The 16,763-nt window shown below is 40.4% G+C and overlaps 1 protein-coding gene across 1 annotated transcript in view; it reads left to right on the top strand.

Moving 5' to 3' along the window:
* NYAP2 (neuronal tyrosine-phosphorylated phosphoinositide-3-kinase adaptor 2) overlaps positions 1-11,219 on the top strand; it is a 142,702-nt gene extending 131,483 nt beyond the window's left edge. The window contains exon 7 of the mRNA XM_005150206.3: positions 9,255-11,219. Within this exon, the coding sequence (XP_005150263.1) occupies positions 9,255-9,482 (228 nt within the window). The 3' untranslated portion in view covers positions 9,483-11,219. The remainder of the gene's footprint in view (positions 1-9,254) is intronic.
* The last annotated feature ends 5,544 nt before the right edge of the window (positions 11,220-16,763 follow it).

The following is a 16,763-nucleotide window of genomic DNA, read 5'->3' as shown; positions in this document are numbered from 1 at the left end:
TAGGACATTAGAGCATTGCCCTGCAGGTGCTGTACTGCAAAATACAGTTCGCAGGAGATCTCTGCATCACTGAACTCCAGCAGAGTATTCTGTCCTTTGTTCCTCCTGTGATTGACCTAATATAATATTGAATTTTCCATTCTATTTTACAGTAAATGGCAGGATGTATCATGGCGGGTTGCCTGAGTTCTGCATTTATTGCTTAGCAAGGCATAGATTAAGCTTTGATTTTTCATGTGTGATCTCACTAGGAATGCACTTTGTGATGATCCACTGTGTAAATGAGATGCATGAGACAATTTTACACCATGTCCCTAATATGAGTTACTTTACAGGCTCTTATTTTAAGTGTGCTAGCACTTACAGGACGTGTTAACTAACAGTAGATCAAGTGGTACATTTCAGACAAGTTGGTGTTAAAAAAAGAAAAGCTTAGATGAGAAAAATACATGTTTCCAAATAAGAGAATAATGCAAGGTCAGGAAGGTCTATAGCTAGACTGATTGCCAGTTTGAAAATGGAAATCGGGATGGTGAATTTTATCATTTCAAGTTTGCATTATTGATAGCATCAGCAATAGTCCAGGGGTTACTGGAAAACTCAGGCATAGGAGTATGTACAGGGTTGGTTCTGTACAAAGTAACTGTGACATTTAGTAATTGGAAGCAATGAATCATGAAACTACAAGTCTGGAATCAGAGGTGCTGAAGGTTTACTAAGCATTTGCTAATATAATTTTAGGAGAAGTATTAATTGCTCATAATCTTAAATCTTCAAGAATTCCTGGAGTTGCAAAGATTCTTGTCAGTCATAAGTGGTGGATTAGTCAGGCCATAGAGCACAAGACAATGTGGTAAGTCCTCTAGTACAGCCTGTGTTTGAAAAAGGTGTCCAGAGTTTACTTACAATACTGCATCATGTTACTACGTTAAGTGGTAGAGCAGTTTTACAGGGACTCTTGTTCATTTTTTCCTATAGTATGTAAGAAAACATATTTCCAAAAGTTTAGAAATGTAGAATATCGTAAATCAAAACATTAAATACAGCAATTCAAACTTTACAATAGCCCTAAAATGCAATGAATATACAGGTTCAGAAGTTGGAATAGTAAGTGTCAGTGAATTTTTTTGATTATAAACATACAGGGTAAGATTACAAATTACTCCTTCCCACTCAACTATTTTGTCAGAATTAAGAACAATGTGCTGGAGGAGTTTTTTTCTGAGTGCTTAAAGGGAAAACAAGATGTTGCTCTTGTCCTTTGCAATGAAGAATTTGTGAAAGGCCAGAAAGGGTAGTTTGTGAGCGCTTAGCACCTTGCGTGTGCTTGTGATGCAAGTACGTGTATGCACAAGATCATTCTAATGCGGTTGCTGGCACCATGGGACACCTAGAGAGCACCTCAGGCACTTCTTGGGAATGATTTGCAGTTGCATTATCTGGTGTCCTCAGGGAACATTACCATGCACTGCAAATTGCACAGACAGTGTCTGCTTTCACAGCTCACATTGCACATCCTGCGTGTTCCTGAACACACAGTTCCTGTTAATCACTTTTGTATTAATAATCAATTGTTGTTTTGAATTTACCAGTAACAGGAGAACAGGTTAGCAGTACAAAGCTACATGAATGACTGTCACGTTTGTCGTGAGCCAAATTGCGCTTTTTCATGTCAATATTATTCCAGAGTACCTCTGTCACAGGGCAAGAAACGACTGCAGATTTAGCCTGTAGTTCTACCCTCACCAGCTTTTACAGCCATTGAAGGTAACAACATTCCACTGCAGTGCAATTGTTACAGCTGACGGTTAGCAAAAGAAATGTCCAGCATAATTTTCCAAGTGCTCTTCTGAAGGGTTTTTAATTCATTTGAGATTTTTTTTTTACTGTTTGTTTAACAAACTGTAGTCAAATTCTCGGACCTGTGAAGTCAGCCGGTATGTTCCTGTTGGCTTCAAACGGGTGAGGATCTCACTGCTCAGATTTTGTGAAACCTCATTCTGGCTCAACTCCAGCCTTGGACAACTCCCATTTTGGGAATGTGTGCTAAAGAGGACCTCCACATCAAGCTAAGAGTATCAGACAGCAGATCATGAACTGTTGCTACTTAACATAGCCCTCCACTACTTGCACCCCTGGTACATGACTGCCTTCTAGGAGCGGCATTTCCCACCCTCCTGAGTGGAATTACCCAGCCAGATGGCTGGGACCCATCTGCACCAGAGAAAGTGCCGTCACGAGTTTCAGTGGGAAAGAGAGTTTGGAAACTCCTGTCTGAGAACAGGCAAGAGGGAGGGAGTACCTTTTCCTTCCAGAGGATGGTAAGTGGGTTTCAGAAAGCCTTTCTTCTTCATTCGCTGTAGCCTGCCAAAACAAACCAGCATGCTTGGCTCCACTGAATAATGTGTAGCATTGCACACAGATTGCACTGTTAGAGATTACTTTCTTTACAGATCCAGGAGACATTTCTAATTATTTCCTCCAAATGTTACCGATATTTTTTATTTCTATATTTTGCGTTGATTTCAGATCACTTTGTTATAGCCTCACATCAGCTGTTAGGCTTTCATTCTATCTGATATGCAGTTACCACAAAGAAAAGAGTATTTGTAGATGACATCCCCGATCACATATGTGTGATATGATTTTCCCTGTCCTTCCTGTAAATGAAGAGTTAGACCCCCTGCCCATCCAGCAGAAGAGGGAGATGCTCACAAGAGCCAGAAGAGATTATCCTCTTCCTCAGCCCATAACCTCTGCAATTTCAGCCCAGTGAAAGTGGGAGCCTATAGTACTAGGAAAATATTAGGAAGCAGCACTGAATTGTGGGGCTCTTACTGCCCAGAGCTTCCAATTCTACCTCAAACAAATCAGCAGCATTGAAAATAGGCAAACCAAGAACTTACCAGCCTACATGTCATGAGGAAAAAGATGTGAATGGGATATGGTGTTGTCTAAAGCCCTTATGTAGATCTTAGTGGAAAATATTGTTTATATCATTAAGAGTTTATATAGCACAAACAAACCCCCCCCCTCACAGAATTGTCCAGAGAATGAAATACCACGTGGTCAATTTAAATGTTAGAAAAGCTTCCTCAAAAATTAATGGAAATGAGAAACATTTTTTAGCTTTGTGGCTAGTAATAGAACTGCCTATAATATTTCAAATATATCTTCTTTACAGCATTTATATCCCCACATATTTTCACATGCACTTGTGTGAAAAATTACAGTACACGTTTCAATGATCAAGTTCCTGAAATGCCTCTCAGCACTGGGAATTAGCATGACTTTGCCCTACCTAGGCTTCACCCTTGTGGCCTGACTTTGGAGGAGCAGAATCACTCCTAGCATTTGTGTTTCTCTCGTCCCTGTACAGGCAGGAGCTCGGGGCACCTACCTGCCCACTGCATGGGGCTCGTGATAGTGGTTTCGCAGGGCTTGGTTTGAGACCAGGGGATATGAGTGAGACTTATGTAGCACATACATCTAGCCTCATGTCCTGTCCTTTAAGAACAATTGAACTGTAGGTGTTCTGCCTGTCAAACCTCTGCTCCAAGAGAGTTATGTGATCTAGGTTAGAGCATTATCTATCTATGTATTTATGTAGATATTTATGTCACACATGAACAGGTAAATATCACATCTAAGAAAGAGAGTCCCCGGCCAGCGCTGAGGATTTTTCACTCTATATTTTCACTCCAGCCCCCAGATTTTTCTTTTCACACCCCTCATGTTTTTCATTTGGAAAGACTGTGCTATGTAGGATCATTTGGTTTGTATATAACTAACAGGTATTGTTGCATGTTTTTCAGTGGCATGCATGTGTTCAGTACACAGACCTGCAGTTTGCCTGGTGCTGCTATCATGAAGGTCCATTTTCTGAAGGGCCAGGAATTTTGCCTCATATTGTGAATATTCACCACCAAAAAGATTGTTTCCTACCCCTGGTGACTACAGCTAGCAGATGGACAGTAGCTGTATCTGTCAGTAGCTGCTTAATGGTATTACCGGAGAGTATTTTTGTGTCTCTTTTTCCATCTGTAACTATTACTCTCTTTGCCAGACCAAACTATCTTGCTTAGTGAAGAACAGGGAAAGAACTATGTTAAATTACATTCATTTTGCTTCCTTTAAACACCCATATTTTGAGCCCTTTTGTGAATTAGCTGGTGCAGGCTGCCATGGCTCCAGTGCGGATTGGAGATGCACTGGCATTGTTCCACAGACAGTGCTGGGGGTGCTCAGGGCCAGGGCAGAGCCTGTAGAGAAGACAGAAATAATCTGCTGTGACACCAGGGGGTTTCTGGCAGCATGAGTCATTGACTGTTCCCCAAAGCCTATTTTGAGTTTTCCTTGGGATTCTGAGATTTTTTCCAGTAAATTCAGATGGATACAGTGTGCACTGACTTCTGGATCCATTTCCTGACCTCTAAAAATAGTTAAACTGTAGATGTTCCTTCTGTCAAACCTCTGCTCCAAGAGAATTCTGTGATCTGGCTTAAAGACATTATCTACCTGTTATCTATTTGTAAACCATCAGGACTGCTGTTTTATCTTTCTGGAATAACTCGAGTCCTGTTAGGTAAGAAGAAATTAAGGCAGGCCCACAGCTACTGAAGTCACCTACACACAAAAATATACTGGTTGCACTTTCCAGAGCAGGGAGATAGTATGTCTAGTTTGTTGCTCAGATCTTCACAAAGCATTAAAGCACTCACCGAAAGTGATCTTCCTCTACTTAGAAAGGTTTTCTTAGACAAAACATTTTCCACTGTTTTGAGGAAATGTGAAGTTGTTGTTTTTTCTTAGTTCTAAGATGGTTTTGTAATATTACTTCTTGTTCCACAGCACTGCAAATACAGAACCTGAGAGTATGTAACAGATCTTAAGAAAATTTACTTTTGATGTTTTTGGAGTAAAAATCCTAGAAAAATAAGGGCAGATTATAAAATAAGGTGGCAATATAGATTGGTTTCTTCTAAGGCCTTCAAGAAAGCTGGTGATTAAAAGTGTATAGGGGGATTCAGTTTTGCATAGTGGAAGAAGTTTCTTACCTCCTAAGTTTGGGTCAAGCATTTGCTTTAAAGAAGATTTAAAAAAAAAACAAACAACAAGCCCTAGAACATAATGAATAATCAAAGGGTTTATGTGTTTACCAGAACCTTGTAAGACATCCTTATTTACATGTATGCTCAGTACTGTTCAGGTGAGAGAATTTATCCAACCACTCTACGTTCCTGTATGGTTTCTATGCACCAAGTTATCACACAGCTTTTGCTACCTGCTTAGGAGTAAGGGTTTGAGCTTACCCCCAGCACCTCCTAGTGAATGTCCAAACTTCCGGACCTTTGTCTGGTGTTTTCCTTCACTTTCTTGCTCTGCCTGATTTTGAAGGAAAAACAAGCAAAATCTTCCTCATGCCCCAGATAATTTAATGAGTAAAAATTCCATCAAAACAAAAATTGATGTAGAATCAGCAAATTTTATAATTCAGAGGAGCTTATGTGACACAGTACCTGATACACATCCTGGAATCTCCGGCGATCCCTCTATACATCATAACATTAGCTGCTGGCTCTTTCTTCACTTTTCAGAAAGAACAGGCTTTGAGCCAAGACTCTTTGGTCAAAAACAGCTTTGCTTCTCCTGCACTGTGTCTCCTTGACTGTTACCTCCAGCGCTGGTGCATTTCGTGCCTGTCTGCCTACCATCCACATCTGCAGCCAAGCTCTGAAATGCTGCAGTACTGTTCCACATGTTCTGTGGGAATTTCTTTCAGGAGCAGAAGAGCTATATAGCTGTATGATGTTATGAATGCTCTACTTTTTTCTGTAAATTAAGCCATCATTTTTTGTGCCTTTCAAACTGAACAAATCCCTTGTTATGATATAGCACGGATATTAACAACCTCGTGCATGACCAGAGGAACAGGCTGAAGCCAGAAAGGAGAGAGAATATAAAAAAAATAGCAATGAAACTAAGTGTGAGCACCATCAATTTAGTCACAAGAAGGATTAGGCCTAAATCCACAGTGTTAAACACATTAGCTTTAAACACCTCAGTAGCCCTACTAATGAAGTCATTAAGGGTTACTGATGTGATTAGACAGCTGGTTGACTGCTGCCTCATGAGCCTTAGCACCTGTAATTTCTCTAGGACACACTGAAAATTTAGTTAATGCTTTTTGGGATTTTGTATTAGCAACATCGTTATTGTCATCTCTGTAGTTCATTCATCTACAAGCTGGTGATTTCCTCTTACGTCTGTCTTGCACATTCAAGAGGCGTACACCCTTGTTCAGTGTATTTTTAGTTTGTTGCACATTAACACTGGAACTGGGCAAACCACCCAGTAAAATACTTTAACATTTATTCTCACTTTTCAGCAAATTTTCCCCAAGCCTTTCAGTATCATGTGTGTTCACTTAGTCTATTTTAGCAAATGATTTCACACATACAAGTTCTGCACGTTCATGCAGCACATACCATTACCTGAATGCAGTTACAGCAGAGGAATGTACCATGTGGACAGTACACCTAAGATACTGATGTGAAAGAGTTAACAAAAAAAACCATTAAAAAAATAACAAGTGGTCTTGAAAATCATTGTCTGGGAGAGTGGAAACCCTTTCCATAATACTTGAATCACTAACTGCAATACAATGTGGTGGCCAGTATAAAAAAAAGGCTTCAGGAGCTGCCTACACTTGGGTTTATTTTAGGGGCTGTTTTGCAGGGGATGGTGGAGTGTCCGTGTAACTGATACATTCTGCAACACTATTTCTATCTTTGGGACGTTGCAAAAATCCCATGAAGGAGATTAGCTACCAGAAGACACTGTGTTGGCAGCGGCACTGAGTGTAGTACAGAGGCAAGAGTGGGGTGATGTGGATGTAACACCCCCAGGGTGACTGTCGTACGTGCTGTGTGATGCTTGTGATGCATGGTGATGAGCACAAAGTGTGCTGTAAGGATTTGCTATTGGCACATACTCTGTTTACTTACATGATGAGTTATGAAAGAGAAGGTATTTCTCAATGCCTAGAAGAGAAACCCTTACTCAAGCACTATTGTCATCAATTCCAGCCCAGAAGCTGGTGTGCAGCTGTGTGTTGTGAATATTTTGTGTAGTGAATCGTGTGCGGACTGTGTCCCTGTCCTGCCCCACATAGGAGGACCCAGCCAAAATGAAGACACTGCTGCGTAAGTACTAACCTGTCGCTGATGAGCAGAGTGGCAGGGAGTCGAATCTGCTTCAGGCAGAGCCTCATCCTATGACCTGAAGTCAAGCCAGGGGTGGGGAGGAATATCTCTGGTTCAGTCGGTGAGTTTTGGACCAGGCCTGGTTACCCAAGGAGAGGAACCTCGCAGCCATGGAAGATGACATGCCTCGTACCTGCCTGCACCACAGTAAGATAGCTCCTGAAATGAAAAATCAGGGTGTGATTAGGAAGAGCAGGCACAGCAGGCTTCCAGAAGACTTTTAGCTTAGACCTTAATGAGGACATATTACCAATACATTACCTGTGTATTTCTAAATCATAGAATTACAGAATCACAGAATCATAGAATCACAGAATGGTTGGGGTTGGAAGGGACCTTAAAGATCATCTAGTTCTAACCCAACTGCCATAAGCAAGGACACCTTCCACTAGAGCAGGTTGTTTAAAGCCCATTAAATTCCTAAGAGTATTCAAGAACAAAATTCATATTGTGGTTTAGACTTGTTTTACTCGAAGTACTAACATATAAAGTAAGAGGGTTTTGCTTCAGTATAAAGAAAGTAATTCTATCTGAGATTTATTTATCCTGTGTCACCCCTTAAAATGTTTTTTACAGAGATACTTGAAAAAATATGCATATGTCTGTATTCTATTTATTTTTCTGAGTACATAATTTATTGTCAGTTTTTCTGGTGGGCTTGCTCACATTTATTCCTTTTTCTTTGCTTCCTGCTATGAAACTGAACATGTCCTCTATCTATTTATCAATAAATTCTGAATAAGCTTCAAGCTGGCTACAAAAACTGCCAAAATCAATGAAAGATTCTATGCTGGCTTCTAAGAAAACTAGTCCCCAGTTCTAGGAACCTGGTGTGTGTCCATGCTTGGCATTCTAAGATTTGTGAACGAAAGGCATATGCATTATTAAATGTACTCAAACACTCTTAATAAACATACATTTCCTTCCTGAATCACAAAATGCTTTCAAAGTATTACATGTGCATTTTCATGACAAGATCAGTGATGTACTTGGGCAGCCCCGGTGAATGTATGGCATGCGTTTACTTACACATAAATCCTTAATTTACGACTAATGTGGAAAATAAATGTTGGGAGACTCAAGACATCACTTCAAATTTGCAAAGTAAGTGTTGAAAGGAAGTTTTCTGCTTTGCAGGTACACAGTGTGACGTCCAAACACAAAGAGCCCTTTCAGGATAGTTTAGTATTAGCAATTTTGGTTCCAATCAAAAGCTTTTGAAGGCATACACATTTTCAGTCATGTGAGCACCCCAGTGAACTCAAATGAAGCCACATTCTTAGGCTTCAGGAGGGCTGTGACATATACTTGCATGTAAATACTCACATGTACTTACAACTAAACATATTCTAACCTCCTTTTTTGGATCAGGATCATGTTTTCAAGTACTCTAGATGCAAGAAAACAAGGTGTTTCTAAACTCTTGGTGACTTCTAGTTAATGAAATGTCACCACAGGACAGGATAGGCTAATCCATATAATTTGCATGGAGTTCATTAAATCATTTAAAAAAAATTAAACACAGGGTTATATTTAGCTTGATACTCAGAAGTGTTAACACCATACTTTTAATGTGACAGATTGGATTTGGAAAGCAATATAAAACAAGGGGCTCATCATATAGAATTTTTTATTTCCACAGCTTAAGGACGATGTTAAGACCCATGTGCATTTTTAAGATCTATTCCATCATTTAACATCCATCCAGTGCTACTTAGCTTTCAGTGCCCTGGAGAAGTTAGAAAGGGGACCTTTTATTACCCATTTTTTTCATAAAGTAGAAGTTAGAAATGAAAACTGACTTTGTTTCTGTTATTGGCATAAAGATCTTTTTGTTCATCAAACAAATTAGTGTTTTAAATAAGAGTAATGTTAACTTTGCAAAAAAAGCAACATATTCAGTTTATGAACAATTAGTTATTTGTATGCTTTCTTTCTTCTTTTATTCCCCCTTATTTTCTTTCTCACCCCTTCCCTCCCACCCTGTAGGTGACGTGTATGCAGTGGTTGCAAGGGGACCATACAATGCTGGATATGATTGAGAAAAAACGTTGCCTCTGCAAAGAAATTAAAGCTCGACAGAAATCAGAAAAAGGACTCTGCAAACAGGACAGCATGCCTATTTTGCCGAGTTGGAAAAAGAATACTGGGACCAAGAAATACAGCCCACCTCCTTATTCCAAACAACAAACTGTTTTCTGGGACACTGCAATTTGACAGGCGTGTGGAGGATGTGTGCTCCACTGTGTTGCACCATGCACAGGTAGCCTGCTTTCTTAATAAGGCAAAGGCTCTAACCTAAGACTTACCTGCAGGTGGTGAACTTCCTAGGAAAAGCACCGATACAGTGCTCACCTGTCAATCAAGAGAGAGATTTAAGTTTCCAACTGGATTAAGGCATACATATTTATCCGGGATTTTTTTGGATCCAGATTATATCAAAATGTAAATATTTCACCAATATATTGAAACCACACAAACTGATACACTGTTTAAATATATATATAAATTCAAAAATTTATGAAGAATTTTACTATATAATGTTACTGTTATACTGTTTTATTACCTATTTTCTATGTGGTATTCTAATGTCCTCCCCTCTTCTGCTGCCACCATTTTATTTCTCTTACCTGCCTAGATTTGGCCTCTGTCTGTACAAAAGCATGTGGTTGTGTGTTTTGTTGAACAGGGCAATGTACAAAACAACTGGGTGCTAGGGCTGTAGAAGTTACCTAGAGTCGTACTTGTTAGATGTCCTTAGCTTTAGGGGGGGAGGGCTGGACAAAGGAGAGAGTTTTGGTGGGAAACAGCAAAACTGCAAACAATGCAAATAAAAGTGCTTAATGTGGATGGCCAAGTTGCATTTAAAATACTAATTATTCTGCATCAGTTTTCCCATAAAATTAATCTGATAAATTGCCCCTGGCTTTATGTGAATCAGTTACTAAAATTATTTGGCCAAGAAATGAAATTTTCTGCAGAAAAGCCTGCAACATAAACTCTTCCTTCGTTGTATTCAGCTGACTAGCAGAGACCATGGTTCACTGTGACTAAGCATCATACAGCCCGTGACGGAGAGACCCAGTCGCTTGGCAGGTTAAGGCAGTGGCACTGCAGCCACGGTTCCTGTGCACATTTGTCTTTGGTCCAGAAAATAAAGGCGACAATATCTGTTTACATATGTATCATTTTCAAATCCAGCAACACATCCTTACTTTAAGCTGTGTCAGATTTCCTTATATTATTTATAAAGGCTGGAATTCAGACCCCTTGAAAGCCAGTAGGGAAATCCCTCTTGATTTCATGTGGTTTTGAAGCAGAGGCCCATGTAACACGTTCTCCCGGTTATGCCATTTCTTCTTTCTGGCTGCTTCTGTAATTGGCTTGCAATCCTGTATTATGTTACACCCATTTTAACAGAATATTATGTCATGACCAAAGAATTATGACCTCCTGGTTTTAACGGGAGAAAGAGATGGCTTATACTGATTATGAGGGTGAAATCCAAGTGGTGAAATATCTTCTAAAAGGATCTGTTGAGAATGAGGAAAACTTGAACTTCTGTGGAGTAGGAGAAAACAAATCTATGGCATATATTTTGTATATTTAAATTTTTATCTATGTGTCTGAAGTTTGGTAGCACAAAAGTCCCTCTTTAAACAATCATATTAGTATTATATTCGCTGAGAAGAAAAGGTGTGTTGTTTGAAACTTCTTGTTATATTGGCTTTTCTTTGAAATTATATTGACAGCATTGCCACAGCTGTATTTGCTGATCAAAAAAAAACCAAAAATAACAAATTTTAGAAGGTTTTTGTAATCTATATTGCTAAAGTTTGAGTTTGAGTAATGTGTTATCAGTAGTAGTTTCTTTTCAGCCTCTGAAATAAATTTTTTAAATATTTTATAAGTAATTAACTAATGTATATTTTGATGTCCAAACTGAGATTTCTGTAAAAGATAAAGTGTGTGTTTATATGTGTGTATGTATATTAGCATTGTTGTATATGTATATATGCATATGTGTACACACATATATATGCATGTATCTCTCTATATATACTCATAGATGTGTGCATACGTATATACCCACATACATTAAATACTGGTGTGTGTTATGAATATACAGTGGCTGGAATGGGTATGCAATTGAAATGCAGATTTAAAGGGCCGTTCACAGCCAGAATGACAGAAGACATGAAAAACCCAGAGGCTGTGAGGGAATCTTTGAATACATGTTAAGTCCAAAAGACACCAACTGTATATTCTGCTTATTCTCTTTTTTCCTTAAAGAAAGAAAATGGCAGAAGAAAAACTCCAGAGATCTCGCAAAGTTCCAGAATCTACTGGAAAGAAGACGACTTGTTGGTTGTGAGAAATCTCTTGAGATAACAGGTTCATTATTCAGAAAGTGATTATGCTTTTGTCTTCCTTGTTATGTGGCAAGAGAAGAATTTTTCATAACTGTGTATGAAGTACTTAGCTCAACCCTTTCCCCCAACTGCACTAAGTCTCTGGTGACAAAACAAAAGCCAGTGTTCGGTCAGTCTTGATGCTCCTTCTCTGCACTGGTCTCTTCCTGGAGAGGTTACCTTAGAAACTCTACTACTGAAGCATCGATTTTGCAGTCCAGACCCGTGGATATACATGGGCTCTGCAGTGCCAGGCCCTTTGGGGGAAGGCAAAGGTTAGTGTAAACCGTTACATGTTTTAGAGTGTTTGTTCATATTGTGTCCTTCCCATAACAATACATAATAGGAATAATGATCAGGGAATTGAAGCATTCTTGTCCTAAGCAGACTTGCTTGTACACTTTGCCCACCATAAAACCACTCCTTGTTTTGCTTTTAGTGCTCAAAACTGTTTATGTAGTCCTTCCTAAATAACTGCCCGTGTGCTTCCAGACCTCCATTGTATCCCATGGAAACAATGGCTTTCTGTTTTAAAGTGCGACAGTACATGAAAAAAAAAATAAAATAAAACTCAGCACTTACTTTCAAAGCACTTTAGAAATGTGAACTAAACTTCACGCTTGCGAGAATCATTTTACAGAGGAGGGAAGTGAGGCTCAGGTGGAGTAGTTTCCAAAGGTCACGGACAGATCCATGCCACCCTCCTGTCCCCTGACTGCTGGCCCATCCCATTGCTCGAGTAAAGGGTGCATCCTACTGCCGAGAGCATGCCATCAAAACGTTGTTAAACGTTTTCTGCATCACCTACTGTCTCAGCAGTTTCTGTGTCACAGGGTGAATGACAGTGCTTAGTTACGGTCATTAAAGCTGTAGTCTGTATAAATATGCAATCTGTATATACATACAGATCACATATATACACACACTTACGAAGACTGTATATATGAAATTGTTTGGTATGCACTTATTTTGCTTTAAACTCCTGAAGTTAAACATTATAGTGTAGCAATTTGTGTAAAGTGCACTGTGATTTCAAGAAAGCACAGTAAAGTCACAGGTCTTGTTATTCTTGCACTAAAAATGTGTTTACGTATATTAGCCAATGTATGTCTACTTTATTGCTCCTTTTGACAAATTAAAGCAAATGGTATAAAATGGTATGGGGTTTTTGGTTTGGGTTGTTTATTTTTAAGTGGACAATGGCACTATGTTTTTAAATGACAGGGTTTTTAAATAAAATGAAATCATTCTGTGTTCATTCCAATGTAATACATTTACCAATATCTTGAAATTGAATGTCACGTTGCTTTTTTTCATATTTCATTAGAAATTGTCAGGTATGTGCCTGAGATTGTGTAGGAGTAAGGAGTAGCTAGAGGCTAACTATAATCATATATTATTAGCCGTTTCTATATACACAGTATAAATACATATTAATTTTCTTTTCATTTTTGTACTTGATTTTTTTAGGTAAGATGTAATTAAATGTACTTTGATACTTCTGAAGTAATAAGATGTTGTTTGAAGATCAATTCTGCTTTCTTTAGTGCATTGACAATATTTTACAATAATTTAGTGCTTATTTATTTGTGCTCCAGTGTAATTATAATAAAAAGCAATAGTTTAAAATATTTGACTGCTCCTTTTCATTTATTTTTTTCAGTTTAAAGCTGGGTTACTCACTAGGGATTAGGCAGAAATTTCTGGGAAGAAAAGTCAAGTCATAGATGTATATTTATAACGTTCCCTAGGCACATTTTTAATTGCATCATTTGTGGGAGGAAATGAATTAATTCCTTTAGTAGGTTAGTATTTGCAAGTCATAGCTGGTTGTATCTAATGCCACGAGTGCCATCCTCAACTAAATCCTTAGGATAAGATTTCTCTAAAGAGCAGACAGAAATTTTTCTGTAAGTACCTGTCACAGTTTGGGATGAAAGATGGTCACTTTGAAGATCTCTCTGCAGAGACCTCTGTTTGCAGAACATCCACAAATGGGAAAGGGACCCATCATGCTCTCAGGAAAGCTATAAAAAAACGTTGCTTGAAAGTCACCATAATCTTCCTGTTTCCTGGTGGAAGCTTTACTCCCATTGATATGTCAAACCCAGTCCTTGCAGAGGAATTCCACACTAGGAGGAGGGGACAAGACAGGGGCTGTTGGGGAAGAAAAGGAAGTGTACAACCTTACAAATGATACTGATTTTCCCATGCTCAATTTTTAATCACGTTGTGATTTTTGTTGAAGTTCTGTAGCCTGGACTCTGTGATTGAGATCCTCCCTCTGATTTTTTTAAGAAGACATTTTGTAACTTAGAAAGGTTTCCAAGAACAGGTAAGCAAGTAGATAATAAAGGACCCAGTATGAAGCAGACATGTTCTTGCTATAGCACCGAAACCAAATTTCTCTCCCTTCATGGAAAAAGCTACCTCTACTAAACAAAATGGTGCTACCCATGTTTGTACAGCTCTGTGTGCAGAAGTGAACCACTGGGAATGTTTTGGTTGTCTTCTCCAGGGGGTAGTCTGAATCAGGCTGTGGATGACACCAAAAATGCTTTCCAAGTGCTTCCCTGCCCTGTGCTTTTCCTCAAGGCACAGTTTCTGTCTCCTCAGACAGGTCCCATGTAACAGCTGAAAAGCTTTGCCACCTCTTTATGCTCCTCTTCTTCCCCCAGCCCCTGGTATGGATGTTCAGAGTGACTTGTCCTCCAAGGCAAACTCCTGCCTTTCAGGCTCCATGTTCCACAGGAAAATGCTGTGGGGATGACTACGAATTAACTGAACAAGGTTTTACAGGGATTTCTCCAGACCTTAAAGAGGAAAAGAGAAGCTGTCAGATTAAGAGTCAGAGTGTTGTCCATACTCTTCTGTGGGACAGTTCATGAAGTCCTGTGTCCTACCACATTTCCAGGATGACTTCCAGCATCCACCTCACTCACTCCCCATGCCATGTCTAACCACTGCTGGAGACAACGGCACCTGAACCAGAGAAGGAATGAAAGGGAGGATTGCCAAATGCAGCAGGGAGCATAAATTTGGGGTAAGTTTGAATTTTTACCTATTTGAAATCTGTATTTGCTTTCTTTGCCACTGCAGAAACACAAAGTTCCATTGTTCCATTCCAGAAGAGGTTTAAATTAAAAGAAGACAAGACCATAAAAAGCACTGGTTGAGTTTTACACTTGTGTTTGCTCTGACTTTATTTGAAAGTGGAAAGGTGCCTGCAGTGCTCTTTCTTGGGTCTCTGCTCCTTTTGCATTTTAAAAGCCATCACAATAACGCTGGCTGGAGTTACTGCTGGTTCTCTGCCGCAGTCACTCAGAGTGACCTTAGCTGGTGCCAGAGTGGCGGCAGAGCAATTAAAGCACACAAGGGCCTGTCTTGCTTGGGAACAAGTAACCAGCCCTGAGCAAAGCGAAGAGGTCGAGCAGCCATTAGAGGAGAGATGGGCCAGCATCCCTCAGATCTATGGCCAGTGCTGACAGAGCTGGCAAGGGAACTGCAGGAAACCATATAAAATTTACAGAGACAAAAACAACCAAAAAGAAACACTGCTCGAAAGCAAGGCCGAGCACATTTGGGATTTATTTCCTTACCCTGCCAACATCTCTTTTACAGTGTGGTTTTGCCTTTAAAACAAAATTACACACCTGTCATCTTTTAATTGAGATTTCTGGCACTGGGGGCAGTAGTAGTTTTAGCATTCTCCCCACCTGTGGCGTATTTTCATTTTCCCTTACCCCTTCTTTCTTTCTGTCTCAATCCTTTCTTCCATGTTGTGTTTTGGGAAAATAAGTTTATAGGTACAATGAGAGTTCTCCTGTTGTCTTTTGTTCTTGTTAATGTTGTTCTCTCCCTATCCTGTTCTCAGCTGGCTCTCACTGTCACCAAAGAAAGCAGGCACCACCATGGATTTAATTTTAACTGATAGCATTTATCAATGCTGTTCTCAGTGTATGCACCAGTTTCATGGAGAGATTCAGAACAAAGAAATGACACGGGATGAGGAGTTTGTCAGTGAATGCCAGGCTTTGATCTCTGGTACAAGGGAGCCCCTAAGGCAGCAAGGCCAGGCTGTGGTGCCCTGCAGTGAGCTGGGTGGTTTCCATGTTCTCCAGGTGGCGTCCATGTCCCAATCAAGGCATGACAGCAGCTTGGCTGCACTGGCCCCTGCTCACTCTTGGGCTTTCCACCACTTTTGCAGCCGATTCCTCCCTCAGTATCTGGCTCTACCTGAGAGAGCTGTACCGGGCACGTCATGGCTGTGCTGCCCAGCCATCACAGGCAGCCCCCCTCAGCGTTCCGCATCTGAGAGGCCTGGCCATTCCTTTGGAGAGCATCCTGGCATGGCGGATGTGGGCAGAAAGCGGCAGAGCTTGCTGAGGTGAGGCAGCAGATTTCTGGTCTCCAGCTGGTGAGACCAGCACCTCACCAGGTCACAGCCTGACCAGTCCAGTGCTTGGCATGGGCTGAGCTCTGCGTGCTGCTCCAGTGCCACCTCTTGCTCAGGTGAACCTTTGAGCTGGCAGGCTCCATGTTGGGCCAGTCACACCTTCTGTGACCTCCATCCCATACTCTCAGTTCAGAGGAGCACAGCAGCATGGTGGTGCCCCATGTCTGGCCAGGGTGGCATCAGGTAGCGCACTGGAGACTGTCTCAAGGCGACATCATGGGGACACTGCTCTACAGCACACATGACACCCACTGAAAGGTAATCTCTGAGCAGTATGTGGTAACCAGCATGGCCCCACGGGAAGGCTTCTCTTTGGGGAGGCAGTGGGAAGCTGAGGAAGAGGAGCCTGCACTTCCTCAGCAATCACTCTTAATTGAATGTCTCTGGGCCTCCTCTCTATGACCCTATACTTTGTTTAGACATTAACACCTCTGCAAAGTGGGTGTTAAATGGTGCTGTTAGTGTCTGTAATGTTTTTACATCCACTCCAGGAGTGTAAATGATTCTACAAGGTGCAGGGCAGTGGAAAATCAGCTTTCCCCCTGGCTCCAGCTGGCTGGGGAAATTCAAAATAATTCCCGTGGAATCCAGTTCCCACCAAAGAGCTCTTTTCTTTCCCAGGTTCTTCAG

Source organism: Melopsittacus undulatus, chromosome 6 (assembly GCF_012275295.1).
Source record: "Melopsittacus undulatus isolate bMelUnd1 chromosome 6, bMelUnd1.mat.Z, whole genome shotgun sequence".
Lineage (NCBI taxonomy): Eukaryota > Metazoa > Chordata > Aves > Psittaciformes > Psittaculidae > Melopsittacus > Melopsittacus undulatus.
Note: the sequence above shows the minus strand (reverse complement) of the source record. Positions and strands in the feature narration are given on the sequence as shown.